At 48.9% G+C, this 26,868-nt stretch overlaps 10 protein-coding genes across 10 annotated transcripts; 7 read left to right on the top strand and 3 right to left on the bottom strand.

Moving 5' to 3' along the window:
* Positions 1–380: 380 nt before the first annotated feature.
* On the top strand, positions 381–2,000 carry COCMIDRAFT_21244 (uncharacterized protein; the record flags this gene model as incomplete). The annotated part of the gene is made up of 1 exon (XM_007683896.1): positions 381–2,000. One exon carries the CDS (start codon positions 381–383, stop codon positions 1,998–2,000), a length of 1,620 nt encoding a protein of 539 aa, XP_007682086.1.
* A 221-nt stretch (positions 2,001–2,221) lies between these two features.
* COCMIDRAFT_21243 (uncharacterized protein) lies at positions 2,222–8,810 on the bottom strand (the record flags this gene model as incomplete). Its single annotated transcript, XM_007683895.1, has 3 exons — positions 2,222–2,489; positions 2,593–3,218; positions 3,249–8,810. 3 exons carry the CDS (start codon positions 8,808–8,810, stop codon positions 2,222–2,224), a joined length of 6,456 nt encoding a protein of 2,151 aa, XP_007682085.1.
* A 691-nt stretch (positions 8,811–9,501) lies between these two features.
* On the bottom strand, positions 9,502–9,789 carry COCMIDRAFT_79657 (uncharacterized protein; the record flags this gene model as incomplete). The annotated part of the gene is made up of 3 exons (XM_007684003.1): positions 9,502–9,558; positions 9,612–9,660; positions 9,722–9,789. Coding segments are annotated over 3 exons (174 nt in total), but the record flags the coding sequence as incomplete, so codon positions are not given.
* Positions 9,790–10,266: 477 nt separating this feature from the next.
* On the top strand, positions 10,267–10,869 carry COCMIDRAFT_79872 (uncharacterized protein; the record flags this gene model as incomplete). The annotated part of the gene is made up of 1 exon (XM_007684002.1): positions 10,267–10,869. One exon carries the CDS (start codon positions 10,267–10,269, stop codon positions 10,867–10,869), a length of 603 nt encoding a protein of 200 aa, XP_007682192.1.
* A 2,807-nt stretch (positions 10,870–13,676) lies between these two features.
* COCMIDRAFT_31395 (uncharacterized protein) lies at positions 13,677–15,007 on the top strand (the record flags this gene model as incomplete). Its single annotated transcript, XM_007683937.1, has 4 exons — positions 13,677–13,698; positions 13,769–13,898; positions 13,945–14,480; positions 14,541–15,007. 4 exons carry the CDS (start codon positions 13,677–13,679, stop codon positions 15,005–15,007), a joined length of 1,155 nt encoding a protein of 384 aa, XP_007682127.1.
* Positions 15,008–15,974: 967 nt separating this feature from the next.
* On the top strand, positions 15,975–17,345 carry COCMIDRAFT_53 (glycosyltransferase family 1 protein; the record flags this gene model as incomplete). The annotated part of the gene is made up of 1 exon (XM_007683864.1): positions 15,975–17,345. The coding sequence occupies one exon, from the start codon at positions 15,975–15,977 to the stop codon at positions 17,343–17,345; it is 1,371 nt and encodes a 456-aa protein (XP_007682054.1).
* An 854-nt stretch (positions 17,346–18,199) lies between these two features.
* On the top strand, positions 18,200–19,657 carry COCMIDRAFT_52 (uncharacterized protein; the record flags this gene model as incomplete). Its single annotated transcript, XM_007683863.1, has 2 exons — positions 18,200–19,261; positions 19,316–19,657. 2 exons carry the CDS (start codon positions 18,200–18,202, stop codon positions 19,655–19,657), a joined length of 1,404 nt encoding a protein of 467 aa, XP_007682053.1.
* Positions 19,658–20,446: 789 nt separating this feature from the next.
* On the top strand, positions 20,447–21,417 carry COCMIDRAFT_31392 (uncharacterized protein; the record flags this gene model as incomplete). Its single annotated transcript, XM_007683936.1, has 2 exons — positions 20,447–20,780; positions 20,855–21,417. 2 exons carry the CDS (start codon positions 20,447–20,449, stop codon positions 21,415–21,417), a joined length of 897 nt encoding a protein of 298 aa, XP_007682126.1.
* Positions 21,418–21,911: 494 nt separating this feature from the next.
* Positions 21,912–23,256, bottom strand: COCMIDRAFT_79881 (uncharacterized protein; the record flags this gene model as incomplete). Its single annotated transcript, XM_007684001.1, has 4 exons — positions 21,912–22,320; positions 22,377–22,597; positions 22,670–22,698; positions 22,761–23,256. The coding sequence occupies 4 exons, from the start codon at positions 23,254–23,256 to the stop codon at positions 21,912–21,914; spliced, it is 1,155 nt and encodes a 384-aa protein (XP_007682191.1).
* A 739-nt stretch (positions 23,257–23,995) lies between these two features.
* On the top strand, positions 23,996–26,549 carry COCMIDRAFT_79568 (uncharacterized protein; the record flags this gene model as incomplete). Its single annotated transcript, XM_007684000.1, has 4 exons — positions 23,996–24,291; positions 24,352–24,623; positions 24,681–25,051; positions 25,104–26,549. The coding sequence occupies 4 exons, from the start codon at positions 23,996–23,998 to the stop codon at positions 26,547–26,549; spliced, it is 2,385 nt and encodes a 794-aa protein (XP_007682190.1).
* Positions 26,550–26,868: the final 319 nt, after the last annotated feature.

Genomic DNA, 26,868 nt, shown 5'->3' with positions numbered 1-26,868 from the left:
GCACCCATTGTTCAATGCCTATCCTTTTCTTGCCCTATGCGGCATGTTCGGTCTCGGCCAATAATCATTACTACTTTTAGTTCCATTTTCCAGTAATCACCGTCTTCGACAGCTTTTTCATTCCTGCCCAAATCAGTATGTTGAGCTGTCCAATCACTACACTCATTTTGATTTCCAACCTGCTAAGACAGCCATCGATGGATTTTTGAGACTACCCAATCGGGTACGCTGAGCTTTGGCCACCACTAGCGATCTCGAAAGTTTTGGGGATTGGGTGCAACGCCGCACTGATATCGCATTCCATTCTCGCCACGTGCGTTTCCTTTTCTTGTTTATTCTCAATTGTTGCACTGCGATTCGTCTTCAGTCCTCCATAGTCGATGTCTTTGTGCTCGCGCACAGTCAGAGCAGTATCACGCTCTCGCGTCCCGCCACTGAAAACACTTTTGCCATTCCTGTACCAAACGACAACCATCCAGCGATGTCAACACGTCACACGACCAATTGCGCGCCGCACCATTGCCCCGCGATCACGTCCGGACGATGGCCATGATATTCCCTTCGTGGGCGATGGAGATGATATTCCTTTCGTGGACGAAAACCTACCACCTTCTGTCGACCACGAACCTGCACGAAAGACAACCATAACAAGTACTGAGCGTGCAGCCTTCCAGAAACTCTACAGGAAGTTCGACACTGAGGGACGGCAACAAAAGGAAAAGGATCATCTTGTGGAGCTAGACCAGATAGCGGACGAGTACTGGGAAGATGACGAAGAAAACCCGAAGCCGTCCCTGGACCAGATTTTCGATGAGGCTATGAGCGGCGAATCGCGACTCCGGTCGATACGTACGCTTGCTCAGCAAAGAGCGGGTGCTCAGTCAGGGAAACAAATCGAAAAAAAATTGGACAACGTACGAGGTGGCAAGAGGAAAGGCTTGGGCTTCGATGCAGCACAGCTGAGAGAGATGCGTTTAGCAGAGCGACAGAGAGTTGACCAGCTCATTCGCAATGCACCCACTGACCGCGAGCTTTGGCAAATTCTCGAACGCGAAGTGTTCACCAAAGTGCGTGCACTCGATCTCGACAATGCTAATGCTGGCGAGAATAAAGCGCCAGCTGCAGAGTCCAAGAGTAGAGCGCGGACAAAGAGTACCACACGGCCCCGGACTGTCACCAAACCCGATCCACCTTCTCCTGAGCAGCGCATCCTGTTCCAAAACTACCCCCACCATCTCATAACTACCGTTGCCACTCTCCGCTCAGAGTTCCCCTCCTCACTACTTCCTCTGTCAATCTTACCCACAATCAAGAGTCTCGGTCGCTCTGCCCACGTCCTCGGTGCTACAACAACTCTTTACAGGCACCTGATACGCACAGCCTGGATCCAACGATCCTCTTTTGCCACAATCGACACTCTACTCACCGAAATGGACAAGATTGCCATCGAGTTCGACGCTGACATCCTTACACTGCTCGACGCTATTCTCAAGGAAAGCAATCAGGCAAGAAGCGGCATCTTTGGGCGAGAGCTACAGTTGGTGTACAGTATGGAGCTGTTTGCTGATGAGATGAGCAAGATTGTGAAATGGAGAAGGATCGTGGTGGAGAGATTGGGATTGAAGAGTGAAGAGGTTAGATTGAATGATAAGGTTGTGAGGAGGGTTCTGCAGCACAGAGGGCCTGCGATGGTTGCTGAATCACATGAAGATAGGAAGCATTCTTGGATGGAGACGCAGGGTGATGCTGTCGGTGCAGTGGAAAGCAATTCAATACTGGATGATGGTAGCAAGGACAACGGAGTGTCTGCTGAGGCAGCTGAAATCTCTAGCAATGCTATTGACGAGACTAACGGAGCAGCTCCGGTTGCAGAGGGAGACGCAGCAGCAAGCACCGACGGCGAGGAAAAGAGCAGTATCGCTGCTGAAGACTCGGTCGAACAAAAGCGCCCCACTGAGAACGATGAGGCACCCAGCGAACCCACCAAAATCACATCGTAGATATATCATGTACCATAGTGTAAAACTATATGAGCAAATCACAACCACAACCACAATCCAAGTCAAGCACATTCAATTTCACTCCTGCAAAAAAAAACATACTTATTAAAAAGAAGTAACAGAGAAACTCCATCGCCCCGCCCCCTCCCTAAATACCACCCCCATTTCCATATTCATATTCGTATTCATACACCCCAATCCAGTTCCTTCATTACCACGACTTACAAACTCTCCCAACCCCCATTATTCACATCACCCTCCAACCTTCTCGCAATAAGGCTCTGCACGCCACCTTCAAGCCAGACCTTCCTCAGCAGCGCATCGTACCGTTTCTGATTGAGGAAAAGCTGGTGGTGACGGCGTAGAGCAGGGTCGACTTCACCATGCTTGTCGAGATACGGGGCGACATGCCAGGTACCGTGGTCAAGGTTGAGGAAGAGGACCATGCATTTGCGGATGTGGATGAAGAGGCCGATTTGGCCGCCGCATCTGTGGTGGTATCGTTAGTAAAAGTTCCTTCTTTTTTTTGAGATATTGGAAAGAGGGAAATGTGGGGAAAGTGTAGGGAAAGGAGAAAAGGGGGTTAACGTACTTAGCTAAATGCTGATTACAGCCTCCACGATTCTTATTCGTCATGCAGCATACAGCTTGGCTACACATGATCTCGCCGCAGAAGAGGCACAAGGCAGGGTCCGTCAGTTCTTTCCCAGTCGTTGGGCAGCGGCGGCGTATCGCTTCGTCGGTGAGCGTGTCGTAGTTCTTGGGCAGGCCTACGAGCTCGAAGATTGCGGGATGGGAAAGCGATATCGTGGGTTGGAGGGGATTGTTGCCTGCTTGAGCCCATAACAAGTGTCGCAGCCAGCCACCGACAATGGATCGGGTGGTATGAGCTGCGCTTGTGCGCATGGTAAATGAGGCAAAGATTTCGTCCAGTGAGGGCAGATGGAGGATGGTAGATAGTCGTGCGAGTTCGGGCTCATCTGCGCGTTCGGTGGAAACGTGTGGTAGATCGATACCGTAGCGGACGTGCATTAGGATTGCGGCTTTGCGCACAAAAGGTAGCGCATATGTCGAGACCATGGTGTGTATGAAGTAGAGAAAGTTTGGATCCTTGAACCGTGGAGGGATAGGCATATTGTCGATATCGAGCGAGGAAGGCGAGTTGCCCACATCGGTCACATTGTAGATGACGCAGATAAAGAAGAGCAGATTGTTCATCTGCTCTGTTGAACAAAAGCTGCTGCTAACCTTTTCTGGGTTTATGAACTGTTCAGGATTCGGGAAAAGGAGGTCAGAGTCCAGTGACATCTCTTCAGTGGAGCGATTCTTTCTACCCAGAGCAAACACAAAAATCACTCGAACAATCTCTGCGAGGTAACACATCCGCATGATATGGTGAATGTCGAGATTCGCCGCTGAAACGATGCCGACAGCGCATTGAGAGAGGAAAATGAACGGATCCTGGCAAAGCAGAGGTGTTATGCCCTTGAGATCGAAGCTCAACACATCCGGGTCATATATACTGGGATGTCCAACTAGCAACTGACGGAATTGCCGGCGTTGGATCTCAGAAAACTCATTGATAGTCTTGGTTGGACCCTGACCTCGTAGACCTCCAATCGCGATGTATGAAGAGACACTTTCTGAAAATACCCGGAGATGCGTGATCGTCTGCGGGGAAATCCTGTCAATCAGAGTTCCGCGCGCGGCTTCAGACTGCACGCCTCGTTGAGCGATCTCTGCTGCAGCGATCGAGTATCCAAGGGCTTGCGCAAGGGCATCCGTGTGTGTAAAGTCCTCTGAGATAGCTGGTGTATGTGGGTATGCGAACGAGGACTGAATGCTATTGACTTTCAATGTGTCTCTCAATCTGTGATATATCTTGATCAACTCTCCCATGGGAACATCCTGGGTCAAAGCCGGGCTGGTTTGAGTTGGGCCGAATCCTGCTTCGGCGGCTTCCAGAGGTTGCACACCCAGGAAAGCCGGGACCTGAAATCGTGGCGCAAGCTGTGTTGGCGGCTGTGCAAGAGCGAGACCAGCTGTCGGAAGTTGAGGCTTGAGAAGGTCAGGCAATCGACTCGATACCGGTTGGATAAAATTCCGCTCTGCATACTCATAGAGCATCTTCTGGTCATGAGACATATCAGCCGGTACTTTCAAACCCTTTTCCAGGCTCTTGTGAGTCGTGAGCAGTTGCAACTCGAGCCAGTCGTCGAATGTTTGTTCAGTCTCCAGTACACCAGTACTAGACACCTTCTTCGCTTTCCAGATGATTGGCAGAAAAATGTTACCAAGGGCTTTGCAAAGTGGGCACATGAACTCCTTGAGCTCAGGCCGTTCGGGGTGGTTCCTGGCAATCTGGCTGACATGACGCCTCTGGGTTGCATTGAGATATACCTCAAAGCAAGCAAAATGCATGATGTGGCCACAACCAGTGGTTACCGGGCCTGGTGTTACAAAGGCTGGTAGGAATCCCCTTCCCAGCTCTTGCCTTTCACTAGTCACTCGCTCACCCGTGGCCGTCACCTTCTCAATCATGCGTCGGTTTTTGCCCGCAACGCCAAATGGTCGCAGGTCTTCGGCGGATCTGTCAAGACTACTTGGAGTCTGTACGACTTCGTCCACCCACTCTGAATCTTCTAGGGGTGTTTGCCGAAGTATTCTGCTCTCGGAAATATACCCAAAAGATCCATACAGTCTCTGTTCGTTGCAGTCCTCTTGACATAGTATGCATGTGCCAGAAGGGAATTTTAGTGTCTTTTCTTGTTCGACAAGTCCCCCAGTTTCATCTTCAAGGTCACTGAAGTCATCTTCACCCCAGTCGAAGTCCTGATTTGCCAAGAATTTGCCTTGTTGCTCTTTGAATGCTGCCATGACCTTTGCCTGTCTCTCAAGAGCTTGCTTCTTCTTCAACTCCTTGGATTCCTTATCTTGAGGTGCAGGGGAGGCAGTGTCCATTCTGTCAGCCGGCATGTTGATTGCAGCAGCAGCAATAATGAAGGAATCCTGCTGTCGCTGCTTGAGCCGATGAAGTATCAAACTGATCTTTGGCTCGCACGCCTTGAAAACTTCAATGTCCTGAAGAGACTTTAAGATTGAAAGGACAGTCGGATGGCCCTGTATTCCCATGCTGACGTTTTGAGTTAACACTGAAGTGACAAACGACTCTGGTGCTTTTTCAGACCATCCATGTTCTGTGCTTTTGTCTTCAAGGATAGCGACAAGAACCAACTGTAGGACAAATTGAATATACGTCTCCACACGAGTTGGTGGTATGCTTGGTGTAACTTCCGCAGCCTTGAGGCCATACGCTAGTAGGTAATAGATGATCTGGGTGAACAAACTGGTTCTTGTAAAAGCTGACAGATCTCGAAACAGGCCAGAGGGGATTGGTCGAAGTTTCGGCTCGTAGACGATGTCACTCGCTTGCTTCCCGGTTTGCTTAGCAACGTATGCCTTGTATATGTTTTCTGCCTCTTCTCTCTGGTTTCGGTTGTATTGGTGAAGATACGGGTCGATCAAGTCGATATATTGCTCTTTCAACTCGAAGGTACCACTGTCAGACAAGCCCTCTGGAGCTCGGAATCTAGTCATTTCTGACAGCACTTCAGGAAACTCGTCTAGGTTCTGAATCCGGTCTGACAAACGTGCTGTCATGTCGGAGAAGGAGAGTGGCTTGAAACACAAAACATGCGCTATATCCTTGCGCATAGCGACCAGTTGAGATTCGTCATTGTCTTCTGCCGGTATCAACGAAGTGCGCTCGCTGAGAATAATAATCAGCAAGTGAACAAAGTCCTCTACGACATCAATAGCTTGGCTGTCCTCGAATCCATGGTAGCTAGCTTCATATCTCCCAGTCATCCAGCCGACAAGTCCGAAACGATCGACCATGGAAGCTAAGAAAACTGAAGGATTACACAGGACGAGAGCAGACTGTAAGAGGAAGATGTCTCGTTGGTGAGAAACGTCTCTCTGTGATACGCTTCGGTATTGAGTCATCTGATGTCGCAACGTGATGCCGTTCCTAACCCAGATTCCTGCGCGCATCTGTGCCAGCCACGAACACACACGAAGCGGGAAATCGAACATGGCAAGTAGGTAGTCTTCAGGCTCGTGGACTGGAATAGGCGCTACAGCTGGACCGAGGTCCATCTGTAGTTCGATGTGAGAAAAGAGAAGTAGTCGCAGGATGTCTTCCCGATTCATGCTCCGTGCTCGATCAATTAACCAGGACACAGTATAATGAAGCGCATGGTGAAAGCTCATTGGCTGAGTCGCAACAACGTAATCAACAATCTTGTATGGTTGTCTTGCAGATGACTCGGAAAGGAACTCGAGAATGTCCAAAGTCTTGAACTTGGTCTCTTCTTTTAGTTCGGTCTGATCAAAGCGTTTGCGTTCGGCACCTAGCGAGTTGATGATAGCAACCTTTGCGGCTGCACGTATCGCACGTTGAATATTGGTTGGATCTTCATCGCGAGACCAGGCGAAAGATTCTGCGAAATGTCTACACAGCTTGTTGATCTCCCGAGTGATCAAGGAGGCGCTGATCCAAGCTTCAGATTCAAATTCTAGATGCTCACCCACTTGCCGAACGTTAGGACAGATACCTTGATGAAGCTTGACAAGATCGAGGAATTGTAAGAGGTAGCGCGGCTCTTCACGGATTCTCTCCTGGACAAATTCTGATCCGAGGAGGTACTTCATATCGAGGAAAAAGTGGTACATGCGACGATTGGTCACAGCTCCTTGCTCGAAGGCTAATGTCGCTTTTGGATCGACGTTTGAGGGATAGCCGACTTGACGCGTAGTCAGAAAGGTATAAAGGATGGCCATTAGATTAGTGAGGAAGTTTCCACGCTCAACCACCTCTGAAGTGATAGACGGAGTCGTCAGCATCTGGAGAGAGAGGTTGATAATGGAGTGGTCCGGCTCGCGGTCCGCAATTAGATAGAGCTGGGCTAGAGCAGTATAGACGCCCGCAAAGCGTAGGCCCAGCAAACGCTTGAATTCAGGGATCGTGACGACTGTGCTGATGAAGACATCACGTATGCCAATACGTAACTGCTTCCACATTCGTAAGTCGTACAAGATGAGATGATCTAGTCGTAGGCGCTGCCACAGATCCTCGTGAGGAGGAGTTCCAGGCTTCTTGCCGTAATTTTCAGGCTTCTCCAACCAATATTTGGCCGGCCTTGCTGGCCGCAATGTCAAAGTCCGAGTATGCGGCGTCTCGGGTACAGGTAACATGGGTTCGACATGGCTGAGGGATGGTGCACCGACCACAGGTTCACTATCGGACTCTGCGGGTGTTACGCTTTGTTCAAGCTGGCCGCGTTGTGTATTTTGAGGAGCAGGGGGAGGCGGCGGTGGAGCAGGATAGCCTGCCCTGGCTGCTTCAGCAACTTCGAGTGTTTCATCTGCACTTTCATACGCCTCCATCTCGACGTCACCATCCTCGTCCTGAGCACCAACCTCGTCAATATCCATATCGTCTTGGGCATCGGCTGCAGGGCCGCCCTCGCCTTCCTCGTCCTCGTCATCATCGTCTGAGCCAGTGGTGTCGTCGGTGGCATCAGTAGTCCGCTGTCGCTGAACGCGGATAATTCGTGGACGCCGTTGCATGGGCAACAAGCCATTAAAGAAGCCGTCCATTTCAGCTTCCTTGTCTTCCATTTCGTGATCATCGAGACCATTCTTGCCTATACCCTGATTTGATGCTTCGCTACCGACTCGCCACGGTTTCAGTAGTTCTTCGCAAACGGTGCGTCTAAGTATTTGGCTGTCTTCACCCACACTGCACCCCGCAATGTCCGAAATCCACTCGATGATGGCACCGCCCATCTGTTCACGGAACGTGTCTCGAGCAGATCGAATTGTGACAGTCAGCTTGATCTCTTCGATGATTTTGGCCATCCTAAGGAGATCTTTGATGTCCGTTCGGTATACAATCGCACTGCGCCCCACGTCGTTTATCTCATAGGCCTTTGCGAGGCCAAACGCCAGTTTCTGTTTGCATGCGCGTGCGACTTGGTCTCTAACGTCATTGACCGTATGTTTCTCATCGTTCCACAGCACCAAGCAGTATTCGTCGCACTCTTCAGAGTGGTCTCCGGAGACGTACCATCTCGAAATGAGGCGCGAGTTACGTTCGTCTTGTCTGATCGACTCTTCGCTCTTAGGTAGGCGCAGTTGTTCGGGAGAACAGGAGAAGACATCGATGAGGTAATCTAACGTTCGGGCGATTGTGATGCGTATGGTCTCGACCAGTTCGTCTGGCAGCATGGTGCCTTCCCTCGCCTTCCCAGCCGCCTTGGACTCATGCTCCGGGTCGATTGAGTGTATGTTGCAGTGTACAGGTCGTACCCACGCCTCGTCGTCTCCACAGTCGCAGCAGCCGGAGTTGCCAGGTGAGACGCTAACAAAGACCTGGTGGCCCTCGTGGTCTGACGCATCGAAGCAGCGGGCGCATAGAACGCATGTGTCGTCAGTCGTGCATGTCTTGCAGCGGTATGTAGCCTCGCCGTTCTTGAAGATGTGCCCGCATGGCTTCCCCCTCGCTGCTGCGGTGTATTCTGCACCCTCTACTGCGCCCTGTGCGTCGCGCAGGCTCCATGGCTTCTCGCCGTCGGTTTGCGGTCCATTTGGGAAGAACAGAGGAAGGAAGTCGTCCCGACCAGCAAGTGATCGGAAAAGTATCTCGCGCAGCTCACGGTCAGCAGCGAGTTCGAACCGGTAGTTGTGTCGCCTTGGCAGTTCGCGCAGCTGTCGACATAGTTCTTGCTCGTGTAACGACATGTACATGGCGCAGCTCCAGGCGGGATGGTGGGGTTGTCAGATGTCCCGCAGACGCGACGGAGGCAGATGTCGTGTATGAACAGGGCAGAATGTGTGCTGGCAGTGTCCGGTGTGGGCCTGCCACGTGAGTGAGGGTCTGGGTGATTGTGATTGCTTGGGTATTTGTGGTCAAGTGGAGGACGGGGTGCGGCGCTATGTCATATGTTTAAGTTTCGAGGTGAGGATCTAGGTAGGGCGGACCACCGAGGCACGCGCAACGCCACCAGCGAGGGAACACTTGCCCCAGAGCCGACTGCCGTTTCACCAGCAAGACAAGACGGGTAGTCTGCGCTATGGCGATTCCTGCAATATATGGATGTGTCACCTTGGTCCCAGTTTCCGACTCAAGACTCCATCCGTTTGTATCTTCACCCCCATCGCATGTGCATGGCCTCTTCTACGCTACCAGATAGCCCTACGTAAGATGACAGCACCACTTTTCACCACGGTTCAATCACGTCAACTCAGGTATGCAGCGGCCTAGCCCTACAGAGCCAGGATACCGCAGCGCAAATGCACATGATAAAACAAGAGTCAGGCTGCCAACTTGATTTGGTATTTCACATGTTGTAGATTACACTGCCATGGACTGTGGCCGTCCCCAAGAACCGCAAAGAGAAGTCTATATCATGCTCGAGTCGTAGTCTAGTCGCTTTTCCTACTCGTCGTCCTCGGCAGCCTCCATGTATCGGTGCTTGATGTCCTTCCATTGTCGCTGTCAACTGCATTAGCCTATATCACCCCCAATGAGCCATTGGTGTTACATACGCCGCGGTTGACTCTGTCCCAGATCTTGTCGGAGGAGGTGTCGAACGCCCTGTAATTTCCATCAGCTTCCATCCCATCCACACTCTCATATCCGGGTCTTTGCGACGTACAGCTGGAGGCCGAAAGCGGCACCGAAGACGGTGAACAACATGGTAGTGTTGCTGCGGAGGACCGCGCTGTCATCGATGGTCAGTGGGGGTCGGGCGAAGGATATGCGCGAGGAAAGACTTGCTTGTAGACAGTGCCGAGCGTCTGCAGGTGGCTGTTAGCGGGCGCTCGAGGCCATTCGTCGCATCAATTAACTTACGCCAGACATTTTGGACGTGTCGAAGAGGCTTGGTAGGCTGTTTGGCGGGATGTGGTGGTACTTTGCTGTCGGTGTCAAAAGGCGAGGTTCGTCGACAAGATTGAAGCTCTCGCGTCACGGGGATTTACGCTGCGCTAATTGGCTGTTTGCGGCTACTGCTTGGCTCTCTACCTTACTTTGACCCCCCACCACGCCCATTTCCACACTGCACACTGCAAGCAGCTCATACCAACACAACCTAGGTGTACGCTAAGTGCCTGGAACGGACGGGCACCGGCCCTACTAACGCAATTGATATTTCTGGGCTATCACGGTTATCTTATACCCCAAGGCGCAACTACCGACGCCATGCCTTCAGCAGCCACCCCGGCCATTTCAAAGGCTGGCATCACCACATCGGCCACTGGCGAACGCCATATTCCGTCCTCTGTTCGCCCAGATGGCTCCATACGCAAAGAAATCCGGGTTCGTCCAGGTTACCGCCCACCCGAGGATGTTGAACTTTACAAGAACCGTACTGCTGAGGGATTTCGAAACCGAGGCAAGGGCGGTGTGCCAGGTGCTGAGACTACCACCAAAGAGGATGAGACCAGCAAACTGAGCCCTGCTGCGAACAAGAATGCCAAGCGCAGGGAAGCTAGGAAGAAGGCAGCAGCTTCTGCAAGCGATAGCAAGGAAGAGCAGAAACCTGGTTCCATCGAGAACAAGGACAAAGAGGAGGCGAACCCGGAGCCTGAGAAAGTCGTTGATCCCGAAGCTGAAAAGGATAAGGAAGCGAAGAAACTTGCAAAGAAGTTGAGACAGGCTCGCGAGCTCAAGGACAAGAAGGAGAAGGGCGACAAGTTACTTCCGGAGCAGTTTGAGAAGGTCATCAAGATCAACGAGCTAATCCGTCAACTGGATACCCTTGGGTTCGATCCACAGGGAGAGAGGAAGAAGAGCGAGACTTGAAGCAAGTCACGCGAGCTGCTTCTTCTAATACCTGTATGGCCACCTTAGGCCTGTGGAACCCCAATACTCTCGCGGATTCGCGTAACCACATCTGGGAATCCGCACAATCCAAATCAATGTATGCCTTAACATAAGGCCACATCCGTGGACTTCCGGTACTCAAGTTGGAACAGATATCCAATTTGAAAAGGCTCAGACTCTCCTTCAGCATCTGCTAGCCACCGATTGCACTCAGCATTCTCAGTTCATGGTCGTTTGAGCCCAAGATCATCGAATGATCCACATCAAAACTTATCTGTCCCATGGAGTGCACAGTAATAGGCCTTTCGCGATTTAGTTCGCATCTTATATGAGGCTGAAACAATGTATCGTAGGATGCATATACGGAAATGATGGACTTCCAAGGTTGTTTCATTGTACCATTTGCTACTGTCTTTCATGTCTCTTGGCCCCTGCATATTATCGAACTGGAAATTCCACGCTTTGGAGATTTATCCATTAGTGTAATAGCCAATTTTGATTTACGTTGTGTGAAGCATATCCAGCATCACTCAATCCTGCAATCACGTGATACTGATATTCACATCGATGCTATTTGACTGTGACATTGTCCCGAGATCATGGCATCGCTTGAGTTGCCCCCACAGTCTGCCCCCGAGGTACCGATGCACCATAAGCTAATCACGATACAAGGTCATAGTTAAATTCCACTAGTGAAATACCTCTTCAACTCCCTACGTTCAACAAGTGGAAAGATGCAACCGAAGAAAACTGAGGTTATTTAACATCAATGAATACATACCTCATCAAATCTAACCATAGATATTTCCATATTAATCCTTCCATAACTCTCGCCTCGCCTTATCTCTCTATCCTTCTACTCCTACTCATTTAACCCTTCATATTTCTCTTCATCTAATCTCAACGCCCAAACCCTATTTGTAACGAAGCAGCACTGCAACTATCCCGTACTTTTCAAAATTACTAGGATATAGCATATCATATCTGTCCGTTATCTAAGCATTGCTCGTAGTACTCTACGAAGGCAACCCTACACCACATGTATGATGGGAGATTAAGATACTTGAAGTTGGGCTGGTGAGATCCTGTTAGGGCAATGTTGGCATAGTAGGTGATTTTGGGGCTAAGATGATATGTGGTCTTTCGAGGTTGCTGGTTTAAAGAGCGTTGGTGCTACAAGTGGTATATGTGGGTGATGGGGCACTTTTTGAGTAAAAGATAGTGGTGCTGAGAAAGGGTTGTGGGGGTTGCTAAGATGCTGGGACTGATGGTTGTAATCTTTGTAGTAGAGGTTTGTGAGGGCTTTTGTAGCAGGCGTGACTCCAAGACTATAGAGTGTAGGAACGGCCCGGATAGTAAAGGTGGCAAGACCGGGAGGTGTAGTTGGCCTGGCGGTATCGCCCTTTTGAGGGACCGAAGCAACCGTTGTCGCAATTGTGATTACTGGCGAGGTGTTTTTGCAATGATAGCAGCGGGATGCATGATGAGCGGCGAGAGTTAGCGTAGACTTTAGATCAAGAGGGAAAAAATGTCTGATTTTGATGCGTATGCGTTACTCGATAGCTAAGCATAGAATCTTTGTACAGTCCTCAATGTACAAAGCCAAGCAAGACAAGAACAACCAATTGCCTAAATTCCCCTTATTGTAGCATCAGGTCCAAGTTTGAGTCTAGGAATATGTTCTGAGGTCTGGTTTTCTTGAACCATTGATCTACCCAAGGCTGTGTAGCACTAATTTACCCTAACTAGCCTTTATCAAGTCAGATGCAGCTTGAAGAAGGTTTCGTAACCTGGAGTATGAACATCGAGGTTTTGTTCTTTTTCCAGTTCACTAATTCTTGAGCACCTTTTCAGAACTCATTGGCTAAAGATGCATGATACTTTCACTATCCTCATCTAAGCTCACTTGCGGGATTCTTTGACTTGTTTGTTTCAAAATCTTCCTTTTATGGATATCACTACCACCCGGTTTGCTTTCATTCCTCAGTCGTATTCTACAATCCTGTAGTCTGACTAAGTAGTTAAAAAGACGTCTCTTGACATCAAATCAATCTTCGTTTGCATGACTAGAGAAGAGCAGTATAGCCCGACATTGTGTAACATACATAGTGACTACTCATTACCTAAGAGTGGAGCAGCTGGCATTTTGCTACAGCTGGAATGCTCCCTTTGGCCAGATATTAATTTCGCTCAGATGTTCCGGATAGCTCGGATGCTAGTTTTGCCCGGGCGGGAATTCGATCCAAATGGCACTTGGACCCGAAGTCCGCACGCTAGCGAAAAGTATCGCAAAGACCTACAACCATGTCCTCCACATTTGATAGAAAGGTCCGAAATGTTGTACGGTGACCGAAGGTAGTGGTGTTTACTTAGCTTTATTGTTTCCCCTGTACCGAGGCTTCTTACCAACCGAATCTAGTCTTCTGTTGTAGCCGATGTCAACCAGTGCGTGCATGGGGTGGACGTAATTGGGCTCTGACTCAGTTCTGCAGTATCCGCAGCGGAAGGAAGGGCCAGATGATCAGGTCAGGGATGCATTCTCACTTGCGTATCAGGACTGCGTAGTAAGCAAAATCATTCTATCATATAAGTCCAAAAATCAAGCTTACAGAAGGCGTTGAATCTCAATTGGAATGCTTTACGTACTGAGATTTTGATGTTAATATCTAAGAAGTCCTGCTACACAACCACTACTGAACATTCACCATGAGAGACCCAAATTATTCCAATATAATCCAAGATGGTCTTGTGGACCAACTGAGAGAGGATTTGACGTTGTCAAGAACATGTATTGTGCAACCAACAGGTGTAGGCAGCAACCTGAGGTCTACGAAAAACTCCTGCATACGACAAAGTGAACGACTACCCGGAGGACCAGTTGGGATCGAATCAAATCTCCAAAGACTGGGAGAACGAATAACTCCGGCATCTCAGTGGACAGGCTCAACGAAGTACGAGCCAGCAGAGGGCGTGCACAACATTCTGATCACTGGCGGGGCTGGATTCATGTAAGTGACCTAAAATGACAATCTTGGCTGATCTAATGTGTAGTAGAGCATCGTGGTTGACACGACACTTGACCATCAACTATGCAGATGTGTACAACGTGGTATGCTTTGACAAGCTGGACTACTGCGCATCGATGAAGAACATTGAATGCTTGCTTCCCCTCGAAAACTTCTATTTCTATCATGGCGACATTCTCAACACATCTGATGTCCTAGAAGCTATGGAAAAGCACCAAATCGATACTGTGTTCCATTTTGCAGCGCAGTCACATGTCGACCTAAGTTTCGCTAACTCGCTACACTTCACCAAAACCAACGTGGAGGGAACGCATATCCTGCTCGAGTGTGCTGTCAAATCCAACATCCGAAAGTTTATCCATGTATCAACTGACGAGGTCATGGGCGAGGTATCCGAGAATGACGCAGACTTGCTCGAGGAAAGCGTACTGTCGCCTACCAACCCTTATGCGGCTAGCAAAGCAGCAGCAGAGATGTACATTAACGCATACGCCAAAAGCTTTAAGTTGCCGGCCATTATTGTGCGCAGCAACAATGTCTACGGGCCATGTCAATATCCAGAGAGTAAGTCTCAAGTTGTAGTAGATAAGGGTTGACATGATCAAGTGCTAATAGAAGCAATAGAAGTGATTCCCAAGTTTGTGAGCCTGTTGCTTAAAGAGCGAGGACTGGTGTTGCATGGGGAAGGGCACAACTCGCGGCGGTACCTATACGCCAGTGACGCGGCGGACGCATTCGATACAATCTTACACCGCGGAAAGATTGGGGAAATCTACAATGTCGATTCTTGCGACGAGGTGTCTAATGCTGATCTCGCGGTACGGTTGCTCGATTTGTTCCAGGTGCCTAAGAGCAGCCAACATGCTTGGATACGCACCACGCATGATCGGCCCTTCAACGACCGGCGATATGCGGTGGATGGGCAGAAGCTGCGTAAGTTGGGTTGGCAACAGCGTATCACGTTTGAACAGGGGATACGTGATACAATTGCGTGGTATAGTGTCCACGGGGCCGAGTGGTGGGGCGACGTGAGCAGAGCACTGGAGCCATTCCCGTTGCTGCACGATTTGGAAGCGGTATGTCCCGCATGAGGCTGATATGCAATACAAATGTTACCATGTATCGCTTGGAAAATCTCGTAACAATGAATAAATAAGAACAATACATGAATTTTTGTAAAAGGCTCAGATAATCTGAAAAACAAAATCGCTCCCTCGGACGATGTGAACGTGGTACATGCGGTCCAATTCCGATTTGCACGGAAATCTTCAAGGCTGTATCCACTTAGCAGAGTTCTAAGGGGCTGTGTAGAATCAAGGCGTAGACTGCGTGGTAAGCTACATGGCGGACAGAAACCCTCGGACAGATGATATGCGGATGCACACGCCTTCACATAAACACATGTGAAACATCGCCGCTTTAAAAGAGCATTACTGGAAGTTTTACAGTGGATACAGCTCCATATAGCGAAACTTGGATTTACAGAGCACTTCGCAAGCACTCCCTATTTCATTAGAAGGTACTTACTAGCCAGGATCAAGGATTTCTGAAGTCGGATCATGTTAGGACTCCGAACCCGGCGGCATACAAAATTGTCGAGTACGGCGTTGCAGCTTTATCATACAACAAGTATACATGGCTTCTTACTGTAGTCGTGTAGTTAGCACATCCCCTGTCGTGGTGGGTCTGCGCTAGCATAGGACTCGCATCGGATTGTGGCGCTCTCGTCCCGGCACTAGCATTTAAATACTTACTTGGTATTACCGAGGGCTTGTCTAGTTTAACGCAATCTCACTGGAGAATAAATGTGGCCTAAACCTACTAGGTACGTACGTCATCTTTTTCGTCCAAGCCAGGGTAATCATACGTGCATACATACGACAACGAGGATCTGCAAAATCCGCGCTAAGCATTGCCTAATGCGTCAGATATTTACGCCCAAGCGACAGAGTACATACCTAGTAACATGTAGATGCGCGGTCCATGTGGTACCTAGGCCCCTGTATTTAAACAGCTACAGGAAGCCAAAGCCGAGACACAACCTCGCTCCAGCCCATCATGTCGACTCCATCAGCTACTGAAAAGCCCGCGCTGCTTATATGCGCGTCACCCTACACCGGCCATGTAACGCCATTGCGTACAATTGCTGCCGGCCTGGTACAAAGCGGTTACCACGTCTATTTCCTTACTGGAGCCGCCTTCTCCAACGCCGTCGCAGCAACAGGCGCCAAATTCCTACCACTGCCTGCTGACGCCGACCTCGACGAGGCCGAGCTGGGTGTACGCTGGCCCGGTATCAAATCGATGCCGCATGACATTCAGGGCCAGGTAGGGTGGAACTTTGAGCACATCATGATTGGTGCGCATATGGAAGCCCAGTTCCAGGGTATTCAGATTGCCGTTAGTCATGTGCGTGCTGCTGAGCCAAGTCGTCGACTTATTGCCCTGACAGACGTATGGTTCCTCGGCTCGCTTGTAGCCATGTCGGGGGCGCCGGGCCCCCAGCCAGATGGGTGGATCGGCCTAGGGATGGTAGCCATGGGTCTCTCTAGCAAAGACTGTGCACCCTGGGGTCCAGGAGAGCTACCGGATCCTTCGGAGGCTGGCCGTGTTCGCGATTCTGCTATCCTCGCCCACATGCGAGAGGCCTTCGCAGGCGCTCAGGCGCGATACGAAGACATCATGAGCCGCTGCGGTGCCCAACGGATCGCTGACTGGTTCTGGGACGAGCCGTGGCTGCTCCCCAATCTTTTCGTCCAACTTTCTCTACCCAGTCTTGAGTGGCACCGAACTGATGCTCCGTCGACCATCCGCTTCTCCGGTGGCCTGCCCAAGCCGGCCGTCAAGAAAGGTGGAGTTCGCCCTCCCTGGCTGGATGAACTGATCAGCCGGCGCCAGGCCGGGAAGTACATCGTTGCCGTTAGTCAGGGCACCATAGCGGTCAATTTCAACGACCTCGTTGTACCCACTATGGAGGCTCTCGGTGACCGAAGCGATGTTTCACTAGTCGTTGCTCTTGGTAGAGCTGGCAGGTCTCTCCCTGCAGAAGTCTACATCCCAAGTAATGCCCGTGTCGAGGGCTTTATTCCGTTTGACGAGCTGCTTCCTTATACCGACGTTTTCGTTACAAATGGAGGCTACGGGAGCGTCCAACATGCCATCGCACAGGGCGTCCCGCTGGTCCTGGCTGGTGCGAGCGAAGACAAGCCCGAGGCTTCTGCGAGGGCAGAATGGGCCGGCGTCGCAGTCAATCTCCGGACGGCCACACCAACTCGTGACCAGGTCAAAGACGCTGTCAACCGTATACTGGTTGACAAGACGTACGCAAATAAGGCAAAGCAACTTAAGGAAGAAATGGAGCATGCAGATCCCCTCACTGTCATCATCGAGAGCATAGAGGATGTGGCAAAACGCCCGTCCCTTGGTTGATTCTGTACCTTTCTTTCCTTATTTGGTAGTGCTACGCGAATAGAACTTGGTGATCTCTTGTCTCAGTCTATACCATTTCTGTGTGATTTTCGAGCCTTGATTGTGCATAAGCCCTCAGAGAAATGCTCCAACCCTCCCCCCTTTGGTAACGGACGAATTCTGAAGCAGAATTCCAAGTATGAAGCCACGTATAAGAATGTAAAAGTAAAAAGTAGTCGTAAAATAGCTCACATACTGATGTACATACTGGGATGTGTTTCATTGGGTATAGATCCCAACTAAGTTACACCGCCCCGATCTCCAAGCTGCCCGCAAGACGTTAGCATTACTATCCCTGCATCCAGTCGGAAATTTTATTATTCGCTCTTCCGAAGAGGTACGTAGGTAGTAGCATCCAGTCTCCACTGTATTCGCAGCCTCATCCTTGCAAGAAAAAAAAGGAAGTGTTCATGATGTTTTGTCAACACGGCCGGGGTATCGACCTAGCACACGTCTGACTTCTACACCTAGTCTTAGCGCAAAAGTTATCTTTACTTAGAAGTATCGGATATAAACTCTGGCACGTACAATTGATGAATTATCTACCAAATTTCGACCTTGCCTAGTATTTTCATGATCATCTACAGCACGAATCGTTTTTGTAAACAACGAGAATACGTGTATCAATCATGGCGTGGATAGTGAGCTATGCGCTTGTGATCATCTTCACATTAGTCGGTACTCCTTATTCCATAGAACCTCAGAAACCTGGGAGCATTCACCCCACCTCACAGTAGGCTCATGCTAATCCACTTCTCTACCAGTTCCTTGCACAGCTGTGCATCAAAGCTTTGTATAGACTGTACTTTAGTCCCATGGCCAATTACCCCGGGCCTTGGTACTTCGCAGTCTCAAAGCTTCCTAGAATATACTACGAGTACATTAAGGGAACCTTGCCTCTAGATGTGCGCCTGCTGCATGAGAAATATGGCCCTTTTGTTCGCATCGGACCGGAGGCTTTGGCAGTCGATGGTTCGCTCGCCTGGCCAGACGTGTACGGCCACAAGAAAAATGGTGTTTCTGAGTGGCCTAAAAGTCCTGAGTTCTACGGCAGTATCGAGTCCCAAGGTAATATCCTTGGGGCTAATCAGGAAGACCACCGCAGAATGCGCAAGCTGATTGCTCATGCTTTCTCGGAGCAGGCTTTGGCTGCTCAGGAAGACTATGTGCACAAATATGCGAAGCTACTTGTAGCAGGGTTGCGTTCTCGTATGAAAAAGGAGCGTTCGGCAGATATGGTGGATTACTTTTACAGGTTTACATTCGATGTTGTCGGAGAACTTGCTTTCGGCGAATCTTTCCATTCGCTAGAGAACGACAAACTCCACCCTTGGGTTTCCTTGTTTTTCAACAATCTAAAGATGATGACGAGAGAGCGGATATTCAACATCTACCCTGTCTTACGGCCGCTTCAACGACTCTTCTTTACCAAAGAAATGCAAGAGAAGAGGTTAGAGCACCTTGAATACGGCAACGACAAGATCTCGGCACGGCTCGAGGCAGGCGAGTCGCCGTCTCGAAAAGACTTCTTCACCTATATCCTTAGGTATAATGATGAGAGAGGAATGACCAGAGACGAGCTTTGTTCCAATGCCGCTATGCTGGCCATTGGCGGATCTGAGACGACGGCCACGGCGCTCTGCGGCTTGACATACTACCTTTGCAAGCACCCGAAGGTTCTGAATAAGTTGACCAACCTGATACGCAGCAATTTCGCTACCGAGAAAGAGATCACTGCGCTCGCTTTGGCTCAACTTCCGTACCTCAATGCATGCATCGAGGAAGGCTTGAGGCGCTACCCACCATCCGTGGAAACAGCATCACGAAGATCGCCTGCTGGAGGGTCATTCATTGACGGACGATATATCCCTGAAGGTGTAAGTCTATTTGCTAGTCCATACAACCGACCACGGCTAACAAGGAACGACTAGACCGATGTCACTGTTTTCCAATGGGCAAATTATCACAACAAGAATAACTTCAAGGACCCATTCGGGTTTGTGCCGGAACGCTGGTTTCAGCCTTCGCATCCTGAGTATGATCCCCAATGGGAAGGCGACAAGAAGGCATGCTACCAACCCTTCTCGTATGGTCCTCGGAATTGCGTCGGCCACAACTTGGCACGCAATGAAATGCGGCTTGCTATTGCGTATTTGCTCTGGAACTTTGACATTTCTCTAGATCGAGGTATGGAAATGTGGCAGGAAGATCAAAAAGTGTTTACTGTGTTTGATAAACCGCCTCTTCTGGTTGTCCTGAAGGACATCAGGTAGTATTTTGGCAATGATGCCATTTGTGTAGATTTATCAGCATGTGGTTGGAGCTTGCGTTTGCTTGAATAATACGTGCATCTGTTCCATATGAGACTTTGAAGCAACTAGCTATGTACAACTACCCGGACGAATTCTGAATGTGCAATTTCATTACTAGTCGTTTGCCAAGTATAGGCTTCGGCCTTTTAGAGACGCATGTCATGAGTAACCTTCAGCATCAACCTCATTGAAGCAGTAAGTTCGTCGTGCTCATCATTCTACGCAAGCAACTTAGCAAGGTCACACACGTATGTCAAAACCGTTACATGCGTTTTTTACACGAAATTATGCAACACTACTAATACATTCTCGGTCAGCGCTATGACAGTCAGAGTGCTAACCTAACATGGTAAATTCCGTGTATGCATACGAAGTACGCAATCCGGTTCCGCCTGCATCCACGGTAAGCTAGCATTCAGGTGGGGCCATTGGAGATATACTACCAGCATCCTGGCCAAAATAGCATCTGCATTGCCATGACATCGCATATGGCAGTTTCAAGAGAATAGCTTCATGATAAAGCGGCGAGCCCATGCGGATGCTTGATTGAGTATAGCCAGTGGACTTGCAATTGATGAAAAGAAACTTTTTGATCGTATTCAAGCGGGGCTCCTAGATGCGGACTTTTTACTCAATACTAGTCTAACGTACTATAATAACCTGTGCATGAATTGATTTCGTTACGACCAAACACCTTCTATCAATCTAAAGCAAATATCACACCACAGACCAATTCTACTTACTGTCAAAATGAGTACCTCGGGCAAAGCCAGTGACCAGGTATTCCTGATCTGGGGAGGCAATAGCTGGATAGCCGGACAACTCATCCAGCTCCTCCGCGATCAAGGAAAGCAGGTTGTATCAACAACGGTCCGAATGGAAAACCGCGAAGCTGTTGAGAAAGAGCTCGACCAAGTCCGGCCCACGCACGTATTGAATTGTGCCGGCTACACCGGAGTGCCAAACGTCGACTGGTGCGAGGACAATAAGGAGAAGACGATCAGATCCAATGTCATTGGAACCATCAACCTAGTAGATTGCTGTTTTGTCCGCGGGATACATGTGACTACTTTTTCCACTGCTTGTACGATATCCCCACTCCCCCATTTCCGGTGCACTAAACACCAGGGATCAGTTTACTAACTTGGAATCTCGTAGGCTTGTACGCATACGATGAGGCACATCCGATTGGAGGACCTGGCTTTCGAGAAACAGACCCGTCAAATTTTGCTGGCAACTTCTACTCGGCAACAAAGTGGCACATCGAAAATGTCATCAAGCACTACGGAAACTGCCTCATCCTGCGTATCCGCATGCCGGTATCAGATGACCTTCATCCCCGTAGCGTTGTGACGAAAATCACGCAATACGACCGTGTGGTCAACGTGCCCAACTCGCACTCTGTGCTCCATGAACTCCTTCCTGCAGCTATCATCCTAACCGAGCACAACGAGAAGGGTGTTTTCAACTTTGTCAATCCCGGTGCTATATCGCATAATGAGGTTCTCTCGCTGTTCAAGAAGCACGTACGGCCTAGTTTTACGTGGAAGAACTTTAGTGTCGAGGAACAGAACCAGGTGCTAAAGAGTGGGCGGAGCAATTGTATGCTGGATACTACAAAGGTGCAGGATACGTTGAGGAAATACGAATATGAGATCCCGGAAGTGCATGTGGCGTGTGAGCAGGCTTTCATCCGGATGGCTAGTAATGGTGTTCATTAGACAGACAGTGTAGTATATGCTATACCTAGACCATCATTTTATTTTTCACTTTTGAAGGATAACATACTCGTCCTTTCCATTTGCGTGCCTTGATATCTATAAAGGAGTGGAGCTGGATTGGGCAACTTGCATGGTCTGGTGACGATTTTCCTGATATTCAGGAAAAGGACATACGACGAATACAAACAAACTCGCAAGCATATCATACGAAATAGGGTGGCTATCGAAAATTATTGGTGATACTGAATATCTAAGAAAGATTAAACTCAGCCTTAATGAGCACCATGCTGATTTTCTATGTTCATATTCAAACTTCGACATTGTTGTTGATAGCAATCTTTCATACAGTTCAAGAGTTCGATACAACGATATTTGTACATATAGTCAACTCGAACATTGACGTTATAAAGAACAACTGGTTGTCAAAAACTCTGAAATTTTGTGTTGATAATAGCAGAATAAATATGGGACAACGAGTGTACTCCAAATTCCGACTAAGCAAGCTTCGCCTTATCTCCACCATATCGGTCCATGATAGATGAGCAGAGCACGTTTCCTGCCAGCGTAGCCACACAAGCCATGACAAAGTCATACTCATCATCCATAAGCTCTTCCTTGAGCCGCCCGATTTCTGCATCAATATCACACTCAACCTGCAGTTGCAAGCCGTATGTAACAGTCTTTCCCTGTCCGGGTACGCTAAGAAGCTCTTCAACCATGTGTACCGTGTTTATTAAATACTCGACCTTGCCTTCGTCATACGCTAGCTTCTCCTTCTCATATGAGCCGAGATCGTTCACATAGACGATGTGGTTTCCGAAGAGCCGCACCAGCGTCTGCAGCTTAGGGCTGTTGATTTCGATGCTCGAACCGATTGAAAACTTGGTGCATGCTAGGACATATCTGCAGACGCAATTAGCTTCACCATAATTATATTCTAGGAGTACAGAAGCCTTTACCTCACCGCAGCGTCGTCTCGACGATAGGCCAGGAACTCATCCAAGTTGATGAACTGCGCGGGTGGTGGCGGAGGGTGCGCACAGAATTCAACAAGCATATCAATGACGTCCTGGCCGCCTCTTGCTGCATAGCTCTGAAGATCCCGAATAGTATTTTCAATCGAGATCTGGAGTGGTGTCCTGGCGGGAGCTTGAGTTCGTAAATGCGAAATGAACCCTTCCTGAATAACGGGGATCTTGATGTTATTAGCTTTCCAAGGTCACCAGAACAGAACGCCATAGGTATGAGTTACCTTTGTATCTTCATGGGCCTCCCAGAGATCTAGAAGCTTTTGTATCAGCCTTTCGTCAAGCTAGGCCTTTCTACAGGAATGATGTTCTTACCATCGAACACAAAGACATAAACCATAACAATCGCCATTAACTTGGCCTTGTGCTCGTCGCACTCTGGGAACATGTATAGTGTGAACCTGAGGAATCCATTCTCGGCATTTTGTAGAAGCTTGCTTGAGACCTGGCGAAACGATTGTCCTTTCCTTGTCCGCTCACCGTAAAAGTCGTCGGCAGCGAATAGCTTAAGTTGCTCGATGCCAGCGGCTAGAGCAGCATTCCAGTGCTTACTTTGGCGGAAGCAGTTGAGGGCAGTCCAACGAGGGAGGCCTGCAGCCTCGGGTGAAATTGTTATAGCGTTGGTGCTGAGAAATGACGAGGCTGAACAGGCTGCTTGTTCGTGGAAAGCATCGTTCAGCTTTAGACTAGGAAGTCTGAAGAACTCGGGTAGGCTGTCTAGATAATTATAACTATATTGTACCGGGAAAAGATGACGCTTGTCAGCCGGAGACGCCAGTGATTCTGTTGCGATGTCAGACTTGTCACTCATATACCATTCAAAAATATATCAGCAAGGATTATATACCGTTTACATCAAATGCCAACATGTTGATATGGTGTGCTATAGTAAGCGTTTCTAGAGATTGGAGTGTATATGCTATGGAACTTGTGTAGACATCGCAATACACGCACAATCACAAACATGATATATTTCACGACCTTCGGACCTTCGGCACTACTACGTATTCACTGCTTTGAGAGCCTTCCGCTTGGTATGTTGTCGGATTGTAGATCTTCCTTTCGCCGGACACACCGACGGACTATTTTCGGTTTGATTGCAGAGACATGACAGGGAAGAATGAAGTAACAGGGATGTGCGGTCCGTAAAATGTTACGTGCAAGAGCTATACAAACTTCTGGTAAGGCTAGCGCTAGTCATGGTATTGCATTACGGCGTTACGTAGTTGAGCTAGCACAAACCCTTCTCTTGAGGACAGTACCCCACTCAAAACTTATATACTTTTCACATCGAATATTAGTTCATATTTCTAATATCGGGAAGGTCGTTACGGCTTCACACGGTCTAACCGCATCTAGTATCTCTAAGCAAACCTAGCTAAGAGCCGCTGATGCACCATGACGCTGTTCGGTTTCCGAACATATGACCCTGGCAGGGATTATGTGTACCAAGTCAAACGATTTATATTGAGAAAAGATGCCACTAGTCGTGACACAAAACCGGTACACACACACTCACGCAGAAAGGTGTCCACCGACAAAGGCCAGAGATGGTTCAAAAAAGATTCAAAGTGATCATTGTTGGGGGGAGCGTGGCTGGTCTCACACTGGCAAACCTGCTACAGAATCTAGGTATCGACTATATCGTTTTGGAGGCCTACAACGACGTTGCACCACAACTTGGAGCGAGTATTGGCTTGTATCCTCATGGCTTGCGCATCTTGGATCAGGTCGGCTGCTATGAGGATATTTCACGGCTGGCATCACCATTTAGTAATATCACGGCCAGAGATGAGGATGGCGAAATGCTGTTTTCATTTGATATCGGTAAACTGATTGCAGAAAGGTAATCTCAAATTTGCGGCTAAAATGAGAGACAATATAGTCCGCTAACATTGTAGAACAGACACGGCTATGGTGTGCTCTTCCTCAGTCGTCAGCAACTGTTGCGAGTCCTATTCAAACATATTCGGAACAAGTCGGCCGTACATACCAACCAGCGCGTGGCGAAGATCGAACATACAAGTAGGGGAGTAAAGGTGTTCACCCAGTCTGGGTCCGTCTTCGAAGGCGACATTGTTGTTGGTGCGGATGGTGTCCACAGCAAAGTTCGCTCTGAGATGTGGCGACTGGGTAACGAAGCATCGCCGGGACGCTTTCCGGAGAAGATTTGGCGCGGTAAGCAAGCACAGATTTTACAGGCTTTATAGTCACTTGATCTAACACGCAGTGTAGAAATGTCTACTGAGTATAAGTGCGTATTCGGCATTTCCAAGTCACCGGGAGATGTCGGGGCAACCAACGTCTGCTTTACACATAAGAAGAATCGCACTATCGCAGTAATGGCTGGGCATGAGAACCGATTATTCTGGTTCCTTTTCATCCGACTCGACAAGCCGCACTATGGTACGGACCTTCCACGCTTCGAAAAAACAGCTGCGTTGGAGTATGTCAGAGAAGAGGCTAGAGATATGATCACCCCCAGTCTTTCATTTGGTGAAATTTTTGAGAATTCTGAGACTTGGGATGCTACGATGGTGTCACACCATGTTTTCAAAGATTGGAGCTGGGGGCGAGTGTTTCTGTTGGGTGATTCCGCACAGAAAGTGAGCACACAGTATACTTTCATAACAAACTCTAGCTGACTAGACATATTAGTTCCATATACTGACCGGTCAAGGCGGCGAGTCAGCCATAGAATCTGCTGCTGTGTTTGCCGATAACATCGCAATCATGCTGCGCGAATCAAAGGGCAGCCCCAACACTGACCATATTAGCCGCGCCTTTTCCAAAACGCATGCGATTCGATATGGACGTATAAAGAGTCTGATTGATGCGACCATAGCAATTCAGCGACTTTTCGCATGGGAAACGCCCGTTTATAAGCTGGTCGACAAGTATCTCATCCGACACTTTGATCCTCATCCGGTTGTCAACGGGTTGAGCCAGCAGATGGTGGGTGCTCATCGGTCACATCTTTTGCCAGTACCTGAGCGTCCCCATGAAATTCCTTACGACGATGAGCTCGCAATCCCATCCCAAAAACGAACCATTTCCAAAGCCGTCGCCATCATCGGTTATCTTGGACTGGTATGCTTTGCCGGTTATACGCTAGGTGTAGTACCTATGGCCGATGGCACCATGGATGTAATTGAGACAGCAATCAAAGAAGGCGTGTACAAGGGTCAGGCACAGAAAATGCTCAATTTCGACCACGTACCCGTCCTTGGTTCCAACATGAACACCCTGATTGCAGCCTACTTCCCAGCCATCGAATCTTGGGACACAGGCTACCGACTACTCACACTAAATCTTGCTCTTTCCGAATTCGTCATCATTGCTATATGGCTAGTGGAGTCGCTCCGAGCGCGCAATTATCTAACGCCAGTCCGCTGGGCTATTCTCTTCTTCACGCTCAGCAAAGTCTCGGCCATTGCAATCATGGCACCCTTGTTTTTCCTGATTGAAAATCTTTGCACTGGAAACCCGCAAACTTGGTGGCCGTCGGCACTTTATTCTCGATCTACCCAGGCAAACACACTGCTACCAGCTCTCATTCTTGGGATGCTCGTACCAACTTTGCTTATGTTCTTCCCGTTCCAGGAAAGCAATACACGACAGATGATGGCCATAGCTTGGATGTTCTCTCCAATCTATGTGTACGTGCTTCAAAGCGTATTGGGTTGCATCGCCAATCTGGTTTCTGTGAAAGGTTCTGGAGGTTGGAGCAAATCTAAAAAGTCTGAGGGATGGTTGTTTCTCGCCTCACTGGTTATCAGTATCTGCGCGCATTTTTATACTGTTGCTCAGTCCCTCACATCAGATGATCCTCAGGCTGCTTTGTCACGCATCTTTGTTCCACGACCAGACAACGGCATCTCATCATACCAAGGCCATCATAACATGTTTTTGTGGGACTACTATATTCTCATGGCGTCTGGGGTGCTCTGGTGTTTTATCACTGCCCGCAATATGGAAAGAGCAAAAATTATCAAAGCTCAGTGGACTATGCTTACAATAGCGTTTGCAGTTGGTATCATCACTATTGGCCCCGCCGCATCTATTTCTGCCTTTTGCCTTTGGCGGGTAAGTAAAATCGCTTAAAAGACTTGTTGCGAAGAAAGGATGGGTGGCCGAGGATTGATTGGTCAAGGGTTCTAGGAACCAGCGTTGTGGTACAAGGCCTCCCCCGGATGTGTGAAGGGCTACGCTGGCGAAAGAGCTTCGTAGAAACAAAGCATGATTCAGGATGGGAACATCATTGTATGTAAATATTCTGTCGTAAATCGACTTCTCTCTTTGTTTCTATCGTTTCTTCTGCAGAACAATGCAAATGCGAACTTTTTAGTATCTGGCCTCTTCTTGCATATAACCCATACAGCTGGCGTAACTGATGTACATCACATGGAAATGAATTTAAAAT

The sequence above is a fragment of the Bipolaris oryzae genome (assembly GCF_000523455.1).
Source record: "Bipolaris oryzae ATCC 44560 unplaced genomic scaffold scaffold_0, whole genome shotgun sequence".
Lineage (NCBI taxonomy): Eukaryota > Fungi > Ascomycota > Dothideomycetes > Pleosporales > Pleosporaceae > Bipolaris > Bipolaris oryzae.
The sequence above is the reverse complement of the archived record's forward strand: the minus strand, read 5'-3'. Positions and strand labels throughout refer to the sequence as shown.